General features: G+C 44.3%; 2 protein-coding genes across 2 annotated transcripts; one reads left to right on the forward strand and one right to left on the reverse strand.

Annotated features, from left to right (window-relative positions):
• The first annotated feature begins 825 nt into the window (after positions 1–825).
• On the forward strand, positions 826–7,203 carry kcnv1 (potassium voltage-gated channel modifier subfamily V member 1). Its single transcript, XM_034148129.1, has 4 exons — positions 826–949; positions 3,665–3,989; positions 4,759–5,426; positions 6,698–7,203. The coding sequence occupies exons 2-4, from the start codon at positions 3,682–3,684 to the stop codon at positions 7,201–7,203; spliced, it is 1,482 nt and encodes a 493-aa protein (XP_034004020.1). The 5' UTR covers positions 826–949; positions 3,665–3,681.
• A 7,885-nt stretch (positions 7,204–15,088) lies between these two features.
• Positions 15,089–16,463, reverse strand: gbp (glycogen synthase kinase binding protein). The gene has a single exon (XM_034148128.1). It carries the CDS (start codon positions 16,336–16,338, stop codon positions 15,937–15,939), a length of 402 nt encoding a protein of 133 aa, XP_034004019.1. The 5' UTR covers positions 16,339–16,463; the 3' UTR covers positions 15,089–15,936.
• Positions 16,464–19,543: the final 3,080 nt, after the last annotated feature.

The raw sequence follows: 19,543 nt of genomic DNA on the forward strand, positions 1-19,543 counted from the left end.
GCCATGTTGCACAGGAAAGATCTGTATATAAATATACATTCATATAGTAGGGTAGGAAAGCCATTAAAGATCTGTAAGGGAGTTACAGACTAACATTGTGTTAGTGTGTTTGTTGCCTCACTCTCATCACTCTGCGCTCCGTTAAAGTTTCTGCAGATGTCTGACCTGAGTTTCCTCTGACTCTCTCTGCAGGTTACCGGTGCACAGAGTCCTGCAGGCGTCCTGTTGAAGCTTTAAAACAGAGCGTGTGCCAGAGCTGATAGCACACACTCCTCTGTAATAGCTCTGACACGTTTTTTATAAATCCAGTTTGGATAAAATGCGGTGGGTAAAAGGAGGAAGGGACATCTCACACACACCATGTCTAGAAGCTAGAAGTGGGAAGCCGTCGTGCCGTTTCAGAAAGCCATACAGACACACATGAGGCTCAGAGACAGGCTGCAGTACACACAGGATGCCTGGCTCTTCTGATGTGACAGGAAACACAAATACCTCCTTTCCTCTCCTACTCTTCCTCCTCCTCTTCCTCTCCTACTCTTCCTCCTTCTACATCTCCACTACTCCCTCCTCCTCATCCTACTCTTCCAACTCCTACATCTCCACTACTCCCTCCTCCTCATCCTCTCCTACTCTTCCTCCTCCTCTTCCTCTTCCTACTCTTCCAACTCCTACATCTCATCCTCCTCCCCTTCTGTTTTACCCTCTTCCTCCTCCTCTTCCTCCTCCCTCTCTGTTTGAAACCCGCTCCACATTGAGAGAGCATCAGAGAGCAGAGGGAGGCTCAGGGAGCTGCTTCCTCTTCCTCCGTCTGTCTGCTTGTGTGAGCATTCCTCCCGTTATCCTCTGGTCCTGTGATCGTCCTCTGATCGTACCCGGAGTGTGTCGTGGGTTTTCCCGTGTGAGAATGTGGAGTAAAGCTGAGACAGAGATCCTCTCCGGCCCGACCACGGTAAGATGCTCCTGCAGGTTCACAGCTGTGTAACATCTCTCCCTGTTAATGAAGACCCCCTTACCTCAGTGACCGTTTACACTCACGGGCAATATACCTTCAATGCAGTGCTGGAAAGTAACTAAGTACATTTACTCAAGTAATTAAGAACAATTCTGAGGTACTTGTACTTTACTTGAATATTTCAATGTTATGCTACTGTGTACTTCTACTCCTCTACAGTTCAGAGGTGCATGGTGTACTTGTACTCCACTACATGTATTGAATACCTGTAGTTACTTTACAGATCTGGATGAATGATGTGAAATATAACCAAGTGTTAAATCAGACTTTAGTTCCACCTGGAGTAAATTCACAAGCTACCCTGCAGTATACAAAGTCATTCAAACTAGCTGCACCTTTACCAGCTTTGAGAACACTTTAATGATCAATCATTATAAAACATATCATATATATTATTCTGAAATGGACCAATCTGCACAATGATTACTTTCACTGTCGCTACTTTCACTATATTTTGATGAGAATACTTTTCTACTTTTACTTGAGGAACATTTTGAATGCAGGACTTTTACTGTAACAGAGTATTCCTACACTCTGGTACTTCTACTTTTACTCAAGTACACGATCTGAGTACTTCTACTTTTACTCAAGTACAAGATCTGAGTACTTCTACTTTTACTCAAGTACCAGATCTGAGTACTTCTACTTTTACTCAAGTACCAGATCTGAGTACTTCTTCCACTTCTGCTTCAATGCACATTATACTTTCAACTATTACCTCAAACATGTTAAAGCCAGCCTCTGTGTAAAAACCTTCAGAATATAGAGAGGGATGAGCGTGGACAGTTTGGTGTGAAGAGGTTTCTGCTTCCCCTCCTCATTACTGACAATAACACAACTACGTTTTATCACAAGTTCTGTATAGATGCTAATGAGGCTTTATGTAATGCCAACTTCTGGTGAATTCAGGGGACATTTGACGACACAAACAGACACAGTTAGTGACATAAACTCCTGGATGTTTTCTTGAAATGTAGATTTGTAAGAATGAGAGAGGACCCTGTTAGACAGAGCAGCATCCTGCTAAAGGGAATACATGATCACAGGAATAAGAGCTTTAGATATATTTATATGATAAGCAGCTGAATATTTAAAACCGTCAGAGATCTGCAGGAAGTAGGACACTAGCAGAGGCTGCTTCTCGTGACGGGGATTTGTCTCTTTTTGTCCTTCATTGACGGATTCAAGGTGAAGTGAGGACACTCTGGAGCTCCTTCACAATGTGCGCTGATCTCTTACACCAGCTAAAGCAGTACTAATATCCTATTACTACTATTCACTAACACTCATCTTAATGTAACATTAACATGTTTACAAAAGGGAATATAAAGAATGAAATTGGAAAACTTGTAGCTGTGATAACCAACATCTGTGAATATATATTAAAGTTAAACTATATAAAAGCATGCCATTACATGTGTTGAAGGCAGAGATGTAATGGTGATAATGAGTGGGGGATTATTAGGGTCTGTTGGGACACTTTTGTATCAGCATGAAAACATCTGGAGGTGTATGCCAACAATTCATCATTTTTCCAAACTCCATTTTAAGGCACAATGTGTCATTTTATGCAACTAGGGGCTCTCAATCAAAACACTACAGTCTGTCATTATGATCATATTGTGTTCTTCCTCTACTCAGTAAAGAGCAGTTTGATGTTCAAATTCCACGTTTCTCTCTGGACGCCGTTGGGCTGACGCTAACGTTAGCTCAGCTTGTTTCTCTGATAACTTCAGATCCAGACGTCCCATCACTAACATCCTTAATCCAGGTCAAATGAGTTAAAAAGATGTGAGGAATATACGGTACAAATGTGTCTTGAAACTGGAAAGAATGGTAGACAATGCTGGAATGTTACCTTCATTAAAATAAAAACATTCTCTGAAACACTTTTTGTAATGTAAGTACAAAGCCCTGTTAAACTGACTGTGATCATTAGAGCAATCATATTAAAGGGGACCTATCATGCAAAATGCACTTTTGTACGTCTTTTCTACATGAATATGTGTCCCCGGTGTTCCAGGGAACTCACCAAGTGTCAGAAAACACAACCCTCTCTATTTTCCTCCATACCCAAATCTCTAAAAAAGGGGCTGCAACGGATCTGATAAAAACTGATCCAGATTTGAACACTGTCCTGACGTCAGGACGGTGGCGCTACGGCTATTGGGCCAACTCCACCAATCAGGAGGAGACAGCCACGGCCATTGCCGTTCGAAAGCGCTGGAGACGCTGTAGTACATATGCCAGGCCTGTAGGTGGTGCTGTTCTCACAGAATCTGCCCTTGCTAAAACAGAGCTAAAAAAGTGCAAATTGAGCAAAATGAGGCATGGCTAAAATGCATGATCTGTTTGGTATTTTGAAAAAAAAAAAGTATAAATATGCCTTATATAGGTATGGTCCTACACTATATTATTCAAATATAGCATGATAGGTCCACTTTAAGTTTAAATATTAGTTTCAACTTCATATAATTGCTTTCAACTAACCTAATACCGTTATCTGAAATCTGTTGACTTAATACATTTAATTAAAGTCAACGTCTCAGTTTTTACGGTGTACAGCTTTAAGGTCCCCTGGACTTTTTGAAGTTGCTTGCATGATTGTAGTTTGAAAAATACTTTGGTTCTTATTCTCCCCTTGTCCACCAGCTGCCCCCTCCTCCTCCATGATCCTCCCCTCCAGCTGTGTGTCGGGGGAGGAGGTGTACAGCACCAGCTCCTCCTCGGTGTCTCTGGACTCCAGTGTTTTCTTCACCGAGACGCCGCCTTCCTCCACCGCAGACTTCCTGGAGTTCTTCGTCGTAAACGTCGGGGGAAGTCGCCACGTGCTGTCGCAGGATCTGCTGGCGTCGCACCCGGAGACCCGGCTGGGGAAACTGGCCCGATGCAGCCGAGAGTCGGCGCTGGAGCTCTGTGACGACGCAGACTTCCTGGAAAATGAGTTCTTCTTTGATCGAAACTCACAGACCTTCCAGTAGGTGGCGCCTCAGTCTCTCACCTGAGGCGTGCATGTTGACCTGTGGTCATAACAACACTGCTACCTTCAATGTGAAGAATATTCCCACTATAAAGAAACAGAATCCTGCAGGGTGTTCAGTATTAAAATGAACAAAATATTGTCCGTATATTTTGCATGTATGTGCATAGGGTGGATATTACAGTGTCTAATGTCCATACTAGAAAGGCACTGGTAGAGAGGCAGTGGTGCATTCATGGGCGTCTCAGACGGTCCCAATTCCCAAGTTGGGATCGTTTTTCCCTTTTCTGTTTGTTCATGAGCTTTCAGTCGTAAGATGGAAACATCATGGACGCTCGAAAGAAGATGAGTAGTATTTTTTTCTCAGAGCGTTTAAAAAACACATCTGTTTCAGAGAACTTGTTCTGACTAGACGCATGCTAATTTACCCAGTTAAAACTAAACGTGTGTATCCACGCGGGGTTTTGGATCCTTCCCAGATTGAATGGGTTCCTTCGCCGCTGCTTCCACCAAGTTAAATGTAAATCAGACCAGAAGTTTTTTTCTGTTATCCTGCGTGTATCCCAATTTCGAATATGCGCACAATTTATCGAAATAAGGCCTGTTTGGAAACACTTTGCAATGTAACGGCATGTAGCAGGTGAACACATCTTTAGGTGGAAATGCAGACAACGTTGGGCTGAAGGAACCTCTTAGTTCCTCTAGGAGGGACCTGCTTCATTAAAAACCGTACTGGCAGTAAACCTTGTGATGCCTCTGCCGACAGGTATGTGATGAACTTCTACCGGACGGGTCACCTGCACGTGAGGGAGGAGCTGTGTGAGATCTCCTTCCTGCAGGAGATCCAGTACTGGGGCATCGACGAGCATCGCATCGGCGCGTGCTGCCGCGAGCGCTACCATCGCCGCAAGGAGCAGAAGGAGACCCTCGACATTCAGAGAGAGTTTGAGCCCGAGGACCACGATGAGGACTTTGTGGGTGCAGCATTCCCGGCTTTGCGTCGCCGCCTGTGGGACCTGCTGGAGAAACCCAAGTCTTCCCGCGCTGCTCGAACCTTTGGTCTGCTCTCGTTCTCCTTCGTGGTGCTGTCAGTCATCAACATGGTGCTCATCTCGGTAGACTTCGAGGAGGGCTTCGATGAGAGTGACGTTGGCTTCGATGCACCACTGCTCTCCGTTGTCCTGGAGCACGTGTGCATGGTTTGGTTCACGGTGGAGCTGGCACTGCGCTTTCTCTGCGTGAGGGATAAGGCTGGCTTCAGTCGAAGTGTTTTCAACGTCATCGACCTGCTGGCCGTCCTGCCGTTCTACGTGACGCTGGCGGTGGAGCGGCTTCACGGAGAGTCTGCGGAGCTGGTGAGCGTGGGCCGCGTGGTGCAGGTCCTCCGACTCTTCAGGTCGCTCCGTATGTTGAAGCTGGGACGGCACTCCACAGGTAATAAGATGCAGCCGTCTCAAAAACTGATCCCAAACAGCTTAACTGCAGCTTTGATTGACACATTGTCTCCTGGATAATGGTTGCAGTTAGTGAGAAAAGGAACACAACTGCTGGTTTGGCTTAGTAAAGAGTGTGGTTTGGCTTTAAATGAATCTGTTGTTAAAGTGGACCCATCATGCTATATTTGAATAATATATTGTAGGGCCATACCTATATAAGGTATATTTATACGTTTTCTTTTTCAAAATACCAAACAGATCATGCATTTTAGCCATGCCTCATTTCGCTCTATGTGCTCTCCTCCACCCTGTCTTTGCATGCGCTGCAGCTGACCACGCCCCCCTGCAAAGGAGGGGGCCGAGTTACGAGCGTTGTGTTACCATGCTGTTACCATGCCACGGCAACCTCTCATTCCCCTGATAGGTCAGCTCCTCCGTCCTGACGTCAGGACAGTGTTCAAATCTGGATCAGTTTTTATCAGATCCGTTGCAGCCCCTTTTTTAGAGATTTGGGTATGGAGGAAAATAGAGAGGGTTGTGTTTTCTGACACTTGGTGAGTTCCCTGGAACACCGGGGACACACATTCATGTAGAAAAGACGTACAAAAGTGCATTTTGCATGATAGGTCCCCTTTAAATAAATACAGATGGGACATTTACTCACTGAACGTTGGCTGCAGTCTGTTGGGTTCAAAATCTGTTTTCATCAACCCATCCTATCCACCAGTGGACTGATTAGAAACGTATTTGTGATACGCCAAAAACAAACGTATCCTTGGATGAAATAGAGTTACCTTGAAATAGAGTTACCTTGAAATAGAGTTACCTTGAAATAGAGAGTAGTCTGACAGAATACATTTGGGTTATTCTGCATTTTCACTTGAAGAAATATTGAGGTCTAGAAAAGAATCATCCACCACCGCAAGGGGCAGAGACAAAATATATTTGTATAAAGCACCTAGAACAAAGTTCCTCGTCCACCTGGATTGGTGCTTCTGTAAATGATATAGCTTGTGTAATTTACATCTCGTATATTGAATGCACGCCTCTTACTTCATATTCTGCCTCTTTACTTTGCTGTAGGAATGCAAACGTCCCCTCTGTGGGAGTAAGAAAGGGATCCTGATTCTGATTTGAAGGCACCAAAAAACAGCTTTGTTAATACCCATGTCCAGAAGTGCATCAGTCTACTGACGGTTGCATCTAGACGCCCTCTTGACGAATAAGTACTCGAGATATGTTCTTAAAATGTTCCTCCTTTCTGCCCAGGCCTGAAGTCTCTGGGTTTGACCATCGCTCAGTGCTACGAGGAGGTGGGCATCCTGCTCCTCTTCCTCGCTGTGGGCATCTCCATCTTCTCCGCGGTGATCTTCGCTCTGGAGCACGACGTTCCCGCCACCACCTTCACCAGCGTGCCGGCCGCCTGGTGGTGGGCGACCACCTCCATGACCACGGTGGGATACGGAGACGTGCGCCCGGACACGGCCGTGGGGAAGCTGCTGGCCTTCATCTGCATCCTGTCCGGGATCCTGATCCTGGCGCTGCCCATCGCCGTCATCAACGAGCGCTTCTCCGCACGTTACTTCAGCTTGCAGGTGAAGGAGGCGGCCATGCAGCACGCAGAGATGCTGAAGATGCTGGAGCGGGGCTCTGTGGGGGGGGTAGGCGTGAACCTGAGGGACGCCTACGCCCGCAGCGTCCTGGAGATGATGAGGCTGCACGGGGAGGAGAGGGCGAGCAGCCAGAGCAGCGTGGAGGACGACCTGTGGTTGTAGAACCAGGAGACCTCAGGGGTAGAACCAGGAGACTCACAGCTGGGGGGTAGAACCAGGAGACTCAGACCTTTGGGGTAGAACCAGGAGACTCACAGCTGGGGGGTTGAACCAGGAGACTCAGACCTGGGGGGTAGAACCAGGAGACTCAGACCTGGGGGGTAGAACCAGGAGACTCACACCTGTGGTGGTAGAACCAGGACACTCACACCTGGGGGGTAGAACCAGGAGACTCACACCTGGGGGGTAGAACCAGGAGACTCAGACCTGGGGGGTAGAACCAGGAGACTCAGACCTGTGGGGTAGAACCAGGAGACTCAGACATGGGGGGTAGAACCAGGAGACTCAGACATGGGGGGTAGAACCAGCAGACTCAGAGCTGGGGGGTAGAACCAGGAGAATCACACCTGGGGGGCAGAACCAGGAGACTCACACCTGGGGGATAGAACCAGGATACTCACACCTGTGGTGGTAGAACCAGGAGACTCACACCTGGGGGGTAGAACCAGGAGACTCAGACCTGGGGGGTAGAACCAGGAGACTCAGACCTGAGGGGTAGAACCAGGAGACTCAGACCTGAGGGGTAGAACCAGGAGACTCAGACCTGGGGGGTAGAACCAGGAGACTCAGACCTGGGGGGTAGAACCAGGAGACTCAGACCTGGGGGGTAGAACCAGGAGACTCAGACCTGGGGGGTAGAACCAGGAGACTCAGGCTGCGTTTCACTTCTCTTATTTTTCATTTCCTCGCTCCTCGGTCTCGGTCTCACCGGAAGTTGATTTGTCTGCGCCATCTTGAGTAGCGTCCCAATGGCCTTATTTTTGCCGGAGGAGCGAGGAGCGAGGAGCGAGGAGCGATAATGGAGGAGCTATAATCGAGGAACCACCAGACCATCCTTCGATGAAATCCTCAGACACTCGCCCCGCCCCCTTACTGTGTATCGCTCACTGATTGGACGATGCAGCGCATGCAATGATCTGATGCTTCTTGACATGAGAGCAGTTTCCCAGCGGAGTGAAGAAAACACATGAAACTCACGGGACTCACTCCTCAGTTCATACCGTGTTCTGTTTCAATGAATGCATCATTCAGTTACAAATATGTGATATATCTGAACAACAAAGTGGTCAAAAATTATTTTATTCATTTATTGGAAACATTTTCATGATCGCTTTTTCCGTTTTACATGTTCATTTATTGTCATTTCCATTCAGTCAGTCATTAAGTGCTATTTAACATGTTAATGTGCTACATATCCACACAAACAAACAAAGTGTGCAATCCAATGAATGTTAATCTAACTGGGTTTTGATAGATAACATATCTCTCTTTTCTTCTCTGAATTATTTTATTTCTATTGTGCACTCTAATCAATATTAATCCAACTATTGTTCGTTTATACATTTTAAGAATGGCGTTTATCTTTTTTGAGAATGAGTTCTTATTTGATTTTATTTATTTGGGTCTACAACAGATGATACAAATGTTTGTGTCAGTAAATGTGTACTAACAGAGGCGGGGGTGTTTGTGAAAATAACGGGGACAGAGCTGGCTGCTGTCAGACGATCAGCTGTGCAGCGTCATCACAAACAGACGTCGCTTCACGTGACCCTCCGGAGGAAAGGACGTCCCATTGCTCTTAAAACTCATTTCCCTGCTTCTCGTGGTTTCCTTGCGTCTCTCCATGCTTCCCTGGTGGGAGGGACTAAACGCAGGGAAACGACGCAAGTGAGGGACGCAAGGAATCCATTTAACCGAAGTGAAACGCAGCCTCAGACCTGGGGGGTAGAACCAGGAGACTCAGACCTGGGGGATAGAACCAGGAGACTCAGACCTGGGGGATAGAACCAGGAGACTCAGACCTGGGGGGTAGAACCAGGAGACTCAGACCTGGGGGGTAGAACCAGCAGACTCAGACCTGGGGGATAGAACCAGGAGACTCAGACCTGATACAGACGTTCTCGCCGGAAATGTCCTAAAGTGGATTCCCTAGCAAATGCACACTTTGTTGAGCAAAGACTCAAATGTGCACGCTGCAAGGTTTCCACTAAAGACATCTGGGTGGAGCTGTGTCAGATTGTCCTCCTGACGTTATTGAATCACAATTAGAACTTCATGTTCTGATAAGACGTGCATGTGTGTAAACCATAGTCTGTCTGACATTACATTAGTTGGATTTATAGGCATCATTATTTGAGTTTAGAAATCAGCATCACGCTGTAGTTAGCGTCTTTTTGATTGGTTGTTGTGTTCTCTTACCGCTGCACTCATTCAGCTGGAGTGAAACCTGCTTGCTGAGTCTCGTCCAGTTTGTTATCTTGGTGTCGATGATCCTTTTTCTTCCTGACAGTCGGATGTTTTTTCCCTTCAGTTTTGCGTCATCAACACGGCAACTCGCCCGCGTTTAATCCCCCGCTCAATGAGCAGCTGTTCACACACTTGGACCTCAGGTGAAATCTTTTTTTTTATGTCAGGTCTGAACAACTAAGCGATCCTCCCGGGGATTCTCTTAGGGGAATTGTTTTATCTTTGCAGTGCATGTGTGATGGGGGGCATCTGGGTTCCTCCTCTAAGGTCTCTCTGGATGAGGACTGTTTTTTTCCTTTCTCCCTAAATAACTAAAATGCTAATGTGATGTTCCAGTTTCTCCTCGCTGTGCAGCAGAGGCATCACACTCTGAATTCAGGTCAGTAGTGAAGGCAGTCAGGCAGGAAGTCTCGGAGCCGACAAATAAAAAACCTTTATCAGTCAGACACGTTTTACACTCTCCACGTAACGGTGCATCTGATCGATCTAAATTGACCAGTGCATGAGAAAACCTCCTTATAACTTTCACCTTAAAGTGGACCTATCATGCTATATTTGAATAACATAGTGTAGGACCATACCTATATAAGGCATATTTATACTTTTTTTTGTGCAAAATACCAAACAGATCATGCATTTTAGCCATGCCTCATTTTGCTCAATTTGACAATTTTTAGCTCTGTGTTTGTAAGGGCAGATTCAGTGAGAACAGCACCATCTAGAGGCCTGGCATATGTACTACAGCGTCTCCAGCGCTTTCGAACGGCAATGGCCGTGGCTGTCTCCTCCTGATTGGTGGAGTTGGCCCAATAGCCGTAGCGCCACCGTCCTGACGTCAGGACAGTGTTCAAATCTGGATCAGTTTTTATCAGATCCGTTGCAGCCCCTTTTTTAGAGATTTGGGTATGGAGGAAAATAGAGAGGGTTGTGTTTTCTGACACTTGGTGAGTTCCCTGGAACACCGGGGACACATATTCATGTATAAAAGACGTACAAAAGTGCATTTTGCATGATAGGTCCCCTTTAAGTAAAGCAATGTGATGATGATGTGTTTGCTAATTAAATAAAGAACAGAAACACAATCTGACTTTACAAGAAGAAGTGTAGCAGAGACACTTCAGAACAGAGACACTTCAGAACAGAGACAGACACTTCAGAACAGAGACACTTCAGAACAGAGACACTTCAGAACGGAGACACTTCAGAACAGAGACACTTCAGAACAGAGACAGACACTTCAGAACAGAGACACTTCTGAACAGAGACACTTCAGAACAGAGACACTTCAGAACAGAGACACTTCAGAACAGAGACACTTCAGAACAGAGACACTTCAGAACAGAGACACTTCAGAACAGAGACACTTATCATGTTGTTCACCTTTGAGCTGTTTGAATCCCTCCGGTGTCTCCTCTTCCTCTGCCCTAACCAAAGCCAGACCCTTCCACTGAGGTGACCTCCGTCCTGACGCCCACTCACATTTACATTCATACGTTGATGGTATTATAAAGGGGAGAATGTGCAGTGATAACATGAGCTCAGCTCGCTGCACATTCTCCCGCTTATTTCACAGCTACATAATAAATAAACCAACGACTTGACTCACAATATTTATTATTAACCTGTTACGCACCATCCGCCCGGTACCGGGCGGATAAACGCGTCATTTGCAGGAAACAACGTCTAAGGAATCTTAAAATTTAATAAAACTATGAATGTTTTATATCCATGTAACGGGAAGAAACTCAGCTAACTGATCTTTTTAATTTTTTTTCTCAAAAAAAAATCCACAATGCTAACACACAATTAGCCACGAGCGAAAAAATGTAACCTAAAACGGCACTTAAACTCACAATAACTCCCTTATTACTTATCCTAGATGCACAGCCAACCACTTGTTTTTGGTGTCCTGGAGACACAGAATCTGTGTAGAAAACCTCAACACTCAGTGATAAACATTTGCAACGCTATAAACGAAAGCGTACATCATAACATGTGGAGCTAAGTAGCTAGAAACGCTAACATGGCTTACCTTGGTCAAAACTGGTCTTCAATGGCATTAAAACGATAAAAAAACGATGCTGCAGTTAATCCATAGGTTCATCCTATGTATCTGTGTCCTCTTTGAAATTATTTCTGATAATCCATCAGCAATAAAACTGCTTTTTCGTTTCCAAATGCCAGAGCTAGAGATCGCTTCACTCTGCTGCACATTTACATGCGCGCAGCCCCCACCTTTTCTCTTCACAACGTGTGTGTATGTGGGCCTCCCCCTTCGATTCTATTGGCTCTAATGGTCAGAAAGAAGTGTCAACCATCAAAATCGAGCAAGGGGGGCCAGAGATATGGAAAAAAAAACATTTTCACCCAAATCACCTCAGAGGTGGGGTGGTTTTTGCTAAACCTCTCTAAAGAGGTCAAATGTCACTTGTTTTGCATCAATCTTGATACAGGGTACTTATTATATGTTGTACTTTGGATTCCTAAAGCTTTTAGTCTACTAACCCATCATCCAAGGGTAGTTTTCACTATCTGTAAAAAATAATTTTTGGACGGACACTATAATTTACAGTTTTTTACTATGTAAAATCTGAATTTTCTTTAAAATAAAAAACATTTATATTGATTCTGACACTTCTACATCCAACTCACAGATGTAACCTTGCTTTGATAAAAGAAATTATTCATATAACCCTTTTAGAAGTTAAGTTGTAGTCATTTGTTTTGGGCATGTCATTTTCGAGCCTGAAACATGAAAAACAGGCTCGGGGCTTAACAGGTTAAGGATGTAATTTATTTAAGAAAGTCTTGTGGTTTCTTCTTCTCTCTGCAATGAAACAAGAGTATTCTGTAACAGGCTGACTGCATATACCAGGTGGACGTAGTAGCAAAGACATACTAAGTACAGATTACACTAGGAGCCTGTGGAATCAAATGTTTCCTAAAAGGGCGTGAACTTCTGCAATTATATTTAGTTTGGTTTAAAATGAACACTTTCTTTTTTAAGGAATGAAAGCGATGTTAACGGATGGGCAAATGACACTGTATACATTAATATCACAGCTGATTCACGTGTATCAAAATGACAGTGTGGTGTTACACGCAGCCTGTATACGTCTTTCATCGTGAAACCGGCCTTTAAAGATACATTAATACTCAAATATCACACATTAAAATAACAAGGTTTGTCATTTTTACATAAAGTAATAGTAATGAGTTGCAGCCCTATTGTGAACACAGTCCTGTAGAAGAAAAAGCATACAAATATCATAATGTATGTCATGTTATTTAATTAAACTCTGCATCCACATCTCTCACACTGCAGCGTTCAGAGGAGGATCAGATGTATTCAGAAATACACACCTCTCTCTCGGCATCTGGACGCATCATTCCTGATTTCCCAGAATGCTTTGCGTGCGCTCATGTTTACAGACATGCTGCTCAGCGCTAAGTGGGTCAGCTTCCCCACTCTCAGGGCCTTTCCCATCTCACTAATTTCCCCTCCTTGACTCCTCGACTCCTCGGTCCTCCGGTAGTGACCCGGAAATGGATTTCAGCGCGCCATGTTGAAGGACATCTCATTTCTCTCACCGCCTGCTGCTTCCCCTCCTCTCACCTCGGTTCCCTTCCTCGATTCCTCCGCTCGCATCTCCTGTGGGCGGGACTAAGATACGAGGATAGGAGTCGAGGATAGGAGTCGAGGAGGGGAGTTAGAGAAATGAGAAAGGCCCTCACCTGTATCTCACCTGGACTGATACAATGCACTTTTTATTCTACATTTAACAAATCCCATAAATGACCACTTTTATGGTGTTTTATAGAATTGTCCTGAAGGTGTGTTATTGTTTTTATGATTCGTACACTTGCATCGTGTATATTTGATCCACCGCTGTATGTGAAGACCTTGTGTGTTATATTTAAAGTGTTCTGTAATGTTATGTTTATATATGGCTTTATGTAATTCTAACTGTTGTTGTCTCTTCTTAACGAGTTCAATAAGAGGTCGCAGTATCTGTGACACATAAACCATCATTATTAATGATTAAATGAAAGTGAGCAATAATAAAACGGTTAAGGAGAAACCTCTGATGTGATTTCTAGATCAGGAACGCGTGGTTTTTTTAATGTGTTTCTGTTTAATGACATCAGACATGGTGGTAAATGTATCCTCCTCTCAGTTTACAGTTTTTGTGTGTGTGTGTGTGTGTGTGTGTGTGTGTGTGTGTGTGTGTACACACACTGCCCTCTAGTGGAACTGTACAGTAGCCACACTGCAGATTTTATTTTCTGAATCTGAAACTCAGGCAGCTTGGCTTTAATGAAAGAGGCCCTGTTCTGCTGGTAGGGGTGTCCCCTCTCCTGTAGTGTGTGCTATGGGTTTGGGTGCATGTAATCCCTTGTGTGAAGTTTAACCCCCCCGTCTGAAACGCCTCCATTGGACTTTGTTTACTTCCTGAACATGGTGACATCACTATGGAACACTCCGGCTTCTTTTGGCTAGCGCTCCAACACATTGTACGTGATAGGCTAAGGGGCGGGACATCTCTAAGCGGTTGCCAATCGCAACAGGGCCGGACAGCTAGCCAATCAGAGCAGATTTGAAATGCCATGACACGTTACACCCAAGCTGTGCTTGTAATTCTGGGTTAATCAACCAAATATAGATTTTCTAAACTCATCCAAAGTTGAAACATTAGTATTGTGTTTTTTACAAATGAAAATGAACTCCACATTCAAGCTTTCTACATTTTTTAAGATCTGAAACCGTTGCATATTTTTTTATATTTAAACCATTCTTTTTTTATGTATAGAGATTTGTCTTTACTAAACAAACAAAAGCTTAATTTAAAAAACATTTTACATTTGGACGATAAGTGGTGTTTATACACGCAGCCTTCAGGCTAATGTCCATCGTTAAGGGCGTAGCTTCTGGAGGTAACAGATCGATGCAGGATTGACTTTTTCTCTAAAGGACCGTAATTGTTTAATCTGGGAGAAATGTTCAATAGATTAAATCAACAGTGTTCATTTTACTCAACCACAGGTTATGATTTTTTTGCAGCAGCTCTTAATTTTCCCAGAGCTGTAATATTGGAACAAGACCCAGACCTGAGTGTACCAAGACCTACTAACTGTGTGTGTGTGTGTGTGTGTGTGTGTGTCAGCAGTGTTCAGTCTGAGGATTTGTTTGTGCCCTGATCATCTGGAGACCCTCACCCTGATGTCAGCTCCATCTGTAACACACACACACACACACACTGTAACACACTCAGCAACAGACACACACACTCAGTAACAGACACACTCACACATGCTCAGCAACAGACACACACACTCAGTAACAGACACACACTCAGCAACAGACACACACTCACACACCGTCAGTATCAGACACACGCACACACACAGTAACACACTCACAGCAGCAGAGGGAGCAAAACATGTTTTCCTGCTGCTGCCTATTTATAGGCTGATAACGGCATGTGTCCTTCACGTTGCAGCATGGATGCACGTTATCACATTCAGGACAAACTCCTGAAATAACAAGTGAGAGACGTTCCCAAATAAAACTCTGCGGAGGTTTGGAATAACAAAAATGAGTTTTATTAAGACAGCAAAAAAAGGCCCTGAATAACTCAGGAACATGATCAGATACTTCGGTACGAAGCAGTGGTGGCCGTCTTTCTTTTACGCCGAGACGAAACAAATACAAAAAACAAACTCAGAAGGAATTCCAAAAAGGTGTAAGCACCACAGGTGTGACGGCCGACCATTCACAAACAAGGTTACATCACTGAAAGCCCCCCATCTCTCCCCCCATCTCTGATGTTGACAGGAAATGGATCTAGAGGAGCAATGTGGAGCTGCTGTTGACAGAGGTTCAGGGGGGGGTCCTGCGTTGAATGCCAACAGAAAAGACCCCTGAACAACCCGATTTGAAATCAAATGAGGAGGGGGCACTTCCTCTCTGCACAGCAGCTATTAACACCCAGCATTAGATTGTAAACAAAATGGGACTTCTAACCACCCAACCCCCATCATAACAGTCTGCCACAGCAGGGAATGGCTAGAAAAACCTCCCAACCCCCCTTTCGAAACCACAATAAGAAGTGAACAAGCTTTGAGTTCCTGTGCCTCAACCATTCATCTCATAGAAAAACATCCCATTGTTCAGGAGTCACAGAAAACACACAACATGTGTATTTCCACCCAACATCTCAGGGAGGATGACGGTAGCCTTTGGAAGGGTGAAATAAACGTCCTGCTAATGAAAAGTCCTCAAAGTGTTCCCGGGGTCCAGAGCAGCCCCGGGGAAATTCAAACACAAACAACTGTCCAGCTGACGTAACAAAGGACAGCCTGGGGGGAATTAGAAAACGTAGCTACCAGTCCTGTGACATTAACATATGTGTGGTCGGCGGTTCTTCATCAGGACGACACGGTGTCCCCACAGTCCTGCAGCCGCTTCACGGCCTCTTTGATCAGGTTCCCGGACAGCAGCAGCTCCTGCAGCAGTCGGTGCGGGTCGTCCTGCTCCACGGCCAGCCTCTTCCTGCTCCACGGCTTCATTTGGTCCCAGTCCTGGTTGGGGATGTTGTAGGGGTTTGCCCGGCTGCTGGCCCTCCGGATCCGCATGCAGCAGCCGTGTTTCTGCGCCGGAGCCCCCCCGCTGCTGCTCGCTTTCCCCCCGCAGGACGCGCTCTGTTTCTGGCTGCTGGTGCTGTGCAACTGCAGCGCCTCGCCGATCTTAATCACCAGCGCGTCCACCTCCTTGGAGTCCACGGTGACGGACTGCTCCAGGAAGATGTAGTCCTCCTTCCGACACGGCATTGTGGCGGCTTTTCGCTGTGTTTTCAGGCCGTTTTCGAGATGTTTCCTCGTGTTTCGTCGCCTGAGAGCCGCTACTTGCTCTCACCAAGCCGCTCGCCAGGAACCGACAACCCGATTTGATTTGTAAACAATGGGTGACGCGTTCTGGACTGTACCAAGTTCCCTGCAGCGGGGAGGGGCGTTTTTTGAACCAAAATAAAGTACATTGCTATCACGTAATGAACTACTTCATACCATTTTATAATTCCACAACATTATTCAGAACTATGCAACGCAACGAGTAAACTGAAATTCTTGCTTTACGTTATAAGCGTTGATTTAATTTCCCGCTTCAACACGAAATCCCCGCAGCGTTGGACCGGCCCTTCAGACGGGCATTACATAAGTGATAACTGCTGCTGTCTGTCCAGGCAAAACAAACAAAGGGCTCCTTCTTTATTAAGCTACACCCACATTAAAACATAATCATAACACCATATTGTCATTTCATACGCATCCAAACATGGTGCTTTGTGAACCAGCTCATGCTGTGTTAAGAAAATATGTTGAGATTAATTAATTATATTGTGTAATGATCGACTCAAAGCCAGTGTTATGAAATGATGCGACCCAAGCCGGATTTCAGCCACATTGTCACGTCTAAAATATACTTTATGTTCACTACACATGGATGGAGACAATTGTGTAACACATTGTGTCTCCATTGCATTAAGATAGTCACCCATTATGATGAGTGTAAAGAAACTGATTTAAGCCCGTTTATATAGAAATAGTCACACATTTTGATAACAGTCACAGCTGTTTATACCTCACATTACCTTTAATTTGGCTTTTTAATTTCACAGATGTTGTTATACTAAGGTAACAGATATTAAACTGTGGCATTATATAAAAACACATCTTAAAAGGCTGATGAAACACACGTATATTTCTCCGTCAAAACCACCACTGATTGTTGTCTATATTGTGGTATAATGTGCACATCTCCACATGTTTTTACACATATTTTAATTATATTTTATCATGCAATTAATGGGACCAGTATTCTGATTGTGATTCAATAAAGTCAAATGAGAGACATGTCTGCATACTGAATATATATATGATGAAATACAATCTTATATCCAGAGATGGTAGAAGTACAAGATCTTGTACTTGAGTGTATGAATACGTTTTATAATGATTGATCATTAAAGTGTTCTCAAAGCTGGTAAAGGTGCAGCTAGTTTGAATGACTTTGTATACTGCAGGGTAGCTTGTGAACTTACTCCAGTGTGTCTGTGCCTGAACACCAGAGGTATTGTTTAATAACCAGCTGAATGGGTGCAGTAAGAATACTTGGCGGTGATCGGAGTGTGAATCAGAAGGCAGCGTGTACACACCAACAATAGGAGAGAGGGTGTGTGTCTGTGTGAGAACACAGTGTACGTTTCTCTTTCTGAGAAACAGCAGCCTAAACCTGATGCTCCAGTCAGAGAGAGAGCCCACATGCCCATATAGGGAGCTACTATCACTCACCACGTGGTGCCACAGCCAATCAGAGGGCAGGCTGGGCTGTTTCTCAATGGCAGGGAGGTTGTGGCGGTTGGGAGAGATACCAACATGTGAGAAAAAGATAAACTGTCATCACTTCCTGAAACAGAAAACAAACAACACCTCCAACCATAAGGTCACAATGAGCAGTTGATGAAGTATATTTATGAAGTATATTTTCTTTGTTATTGTAAATCAGAATCAGACTTTATTCGTCCCACATCGGGGAAATGTACAGTGCTAAAGCAAAGGGATAGTGCAGATAAAAGATTACAAATAGAGTAATGATAGCCTAAATGACATTACATTACATTTAGCTGATGCTTTTATCCAAAGCGACTTACAATAAGTGCATTCGACCAAAAAGATACAAACTTGAAGAAAACAGAATCATATAAGTACATCAGGTTTCATAGAGCGCTACTAGTGCTACTCAACTAGCTTTAGATAAGCCAGTCCTTTGTTAGTATATAAGTGCTTTGTTAGTAATTCTTTGTTAGTAATTATATCGCTCGAAGTGGAGTCGAAAGAGATGAGTTGGCCAACCGTCATGTTGGGCGTGATGATGTTTAGACGTCTCATTTAGACACATCTGTTTTTAAATTCACCAGTGGGGATTTACTGACATATTTTAATGTCGTAAAATAAAAAATCTCTTCAGCTCGTGTTAACCACAGACCTCATTTCAGTTTAACAACCAAAAACACATTCAGAAAACCGTTGAAAAGGGGACAGGAAGTGCTGAAAGGCTGACTCATTCCTGCTCTGTTGAATCAAGATGCAAGCACACTTCAATAAGATAAACCCAGATAAGTGTAGACAATAAGTAGCAGCATTATACAAAGGAAATGAACTGTAAAAGTATTGAATTAACAACCAGTATTAACATTCATACATTGTATAAAAGGTGTTTGTTGCACAGTGTTATTACAAGTGTTGTATTATTGGCATGAGCAGTGTCATAGCACGTAGAGACTGTTCTAAAGGCTGCATACAGTCAAAGGATGTCCTTCTGGTAATAAACCACACTGTTCGAGCTCCACTGAGCAGTCGCTCCCCAACTCGAGGACGTGAGCTGGCAGAAAAGTGGGTCACACACTTCCTCCTCTCTTTCATGTGTTCCTATCTGTGAGTCAGCGCCGATGGTAAACACCACTAATACAATTCCTGTTTGTGTGCAACAGCAGCTGCAGCTCTCTCATGGTCCCTGAACACACCACAACAACGGGAAGGCTGTCTGTGACCTCACCTCCTTTCTTGTTTGTGTGTGAGTGTGTGTGGTGTGTCTGTGACCTCACCTCCTCCCTGTTTGTGTGTGTGTGAGACATAAACAATTCTGTGAAGTGTCCTCACTTACAGTCTGTTTATACATCTGTTTACAGTCCATGTATGTATTATTAAAACATAGCCTTACTGTAAATTATTATATTTTACATGTGGTTTTAACTCACTCACTTCACATCTTTAGATTCCTTAGATTTTGATGATTAGATTTGAATGATTGTTTATTGATGGGAGTGCACATCGCACATGATTTGCTCCTCGACTGTCAGAAGGGTTTTGAAAGTTTATTCATTTTATAAATTGTCTACATTTCATTCAATCCCACTTAGACGCTTCCCTGCTGCCACAAATACTCACTTGAGCACCTAATGTGGAGTAATCCGCCGCT

Source organism: Trematomus bernacchii, unplaced genomic scaffold (genome assembly GCF_902827165.1).
Source record: "Trematomus bernacchii unplaced genomic scaffold, fTreBer1.1, whole genome shotgun sequence".
Classification (NCBI taxonomy): domain Eukaryota; kingdom Metazoa; phylum Chordata; class Actinopteri; order Perciformes; family Nototheniidae; genus Trematomus; species Trematomus bernacchii.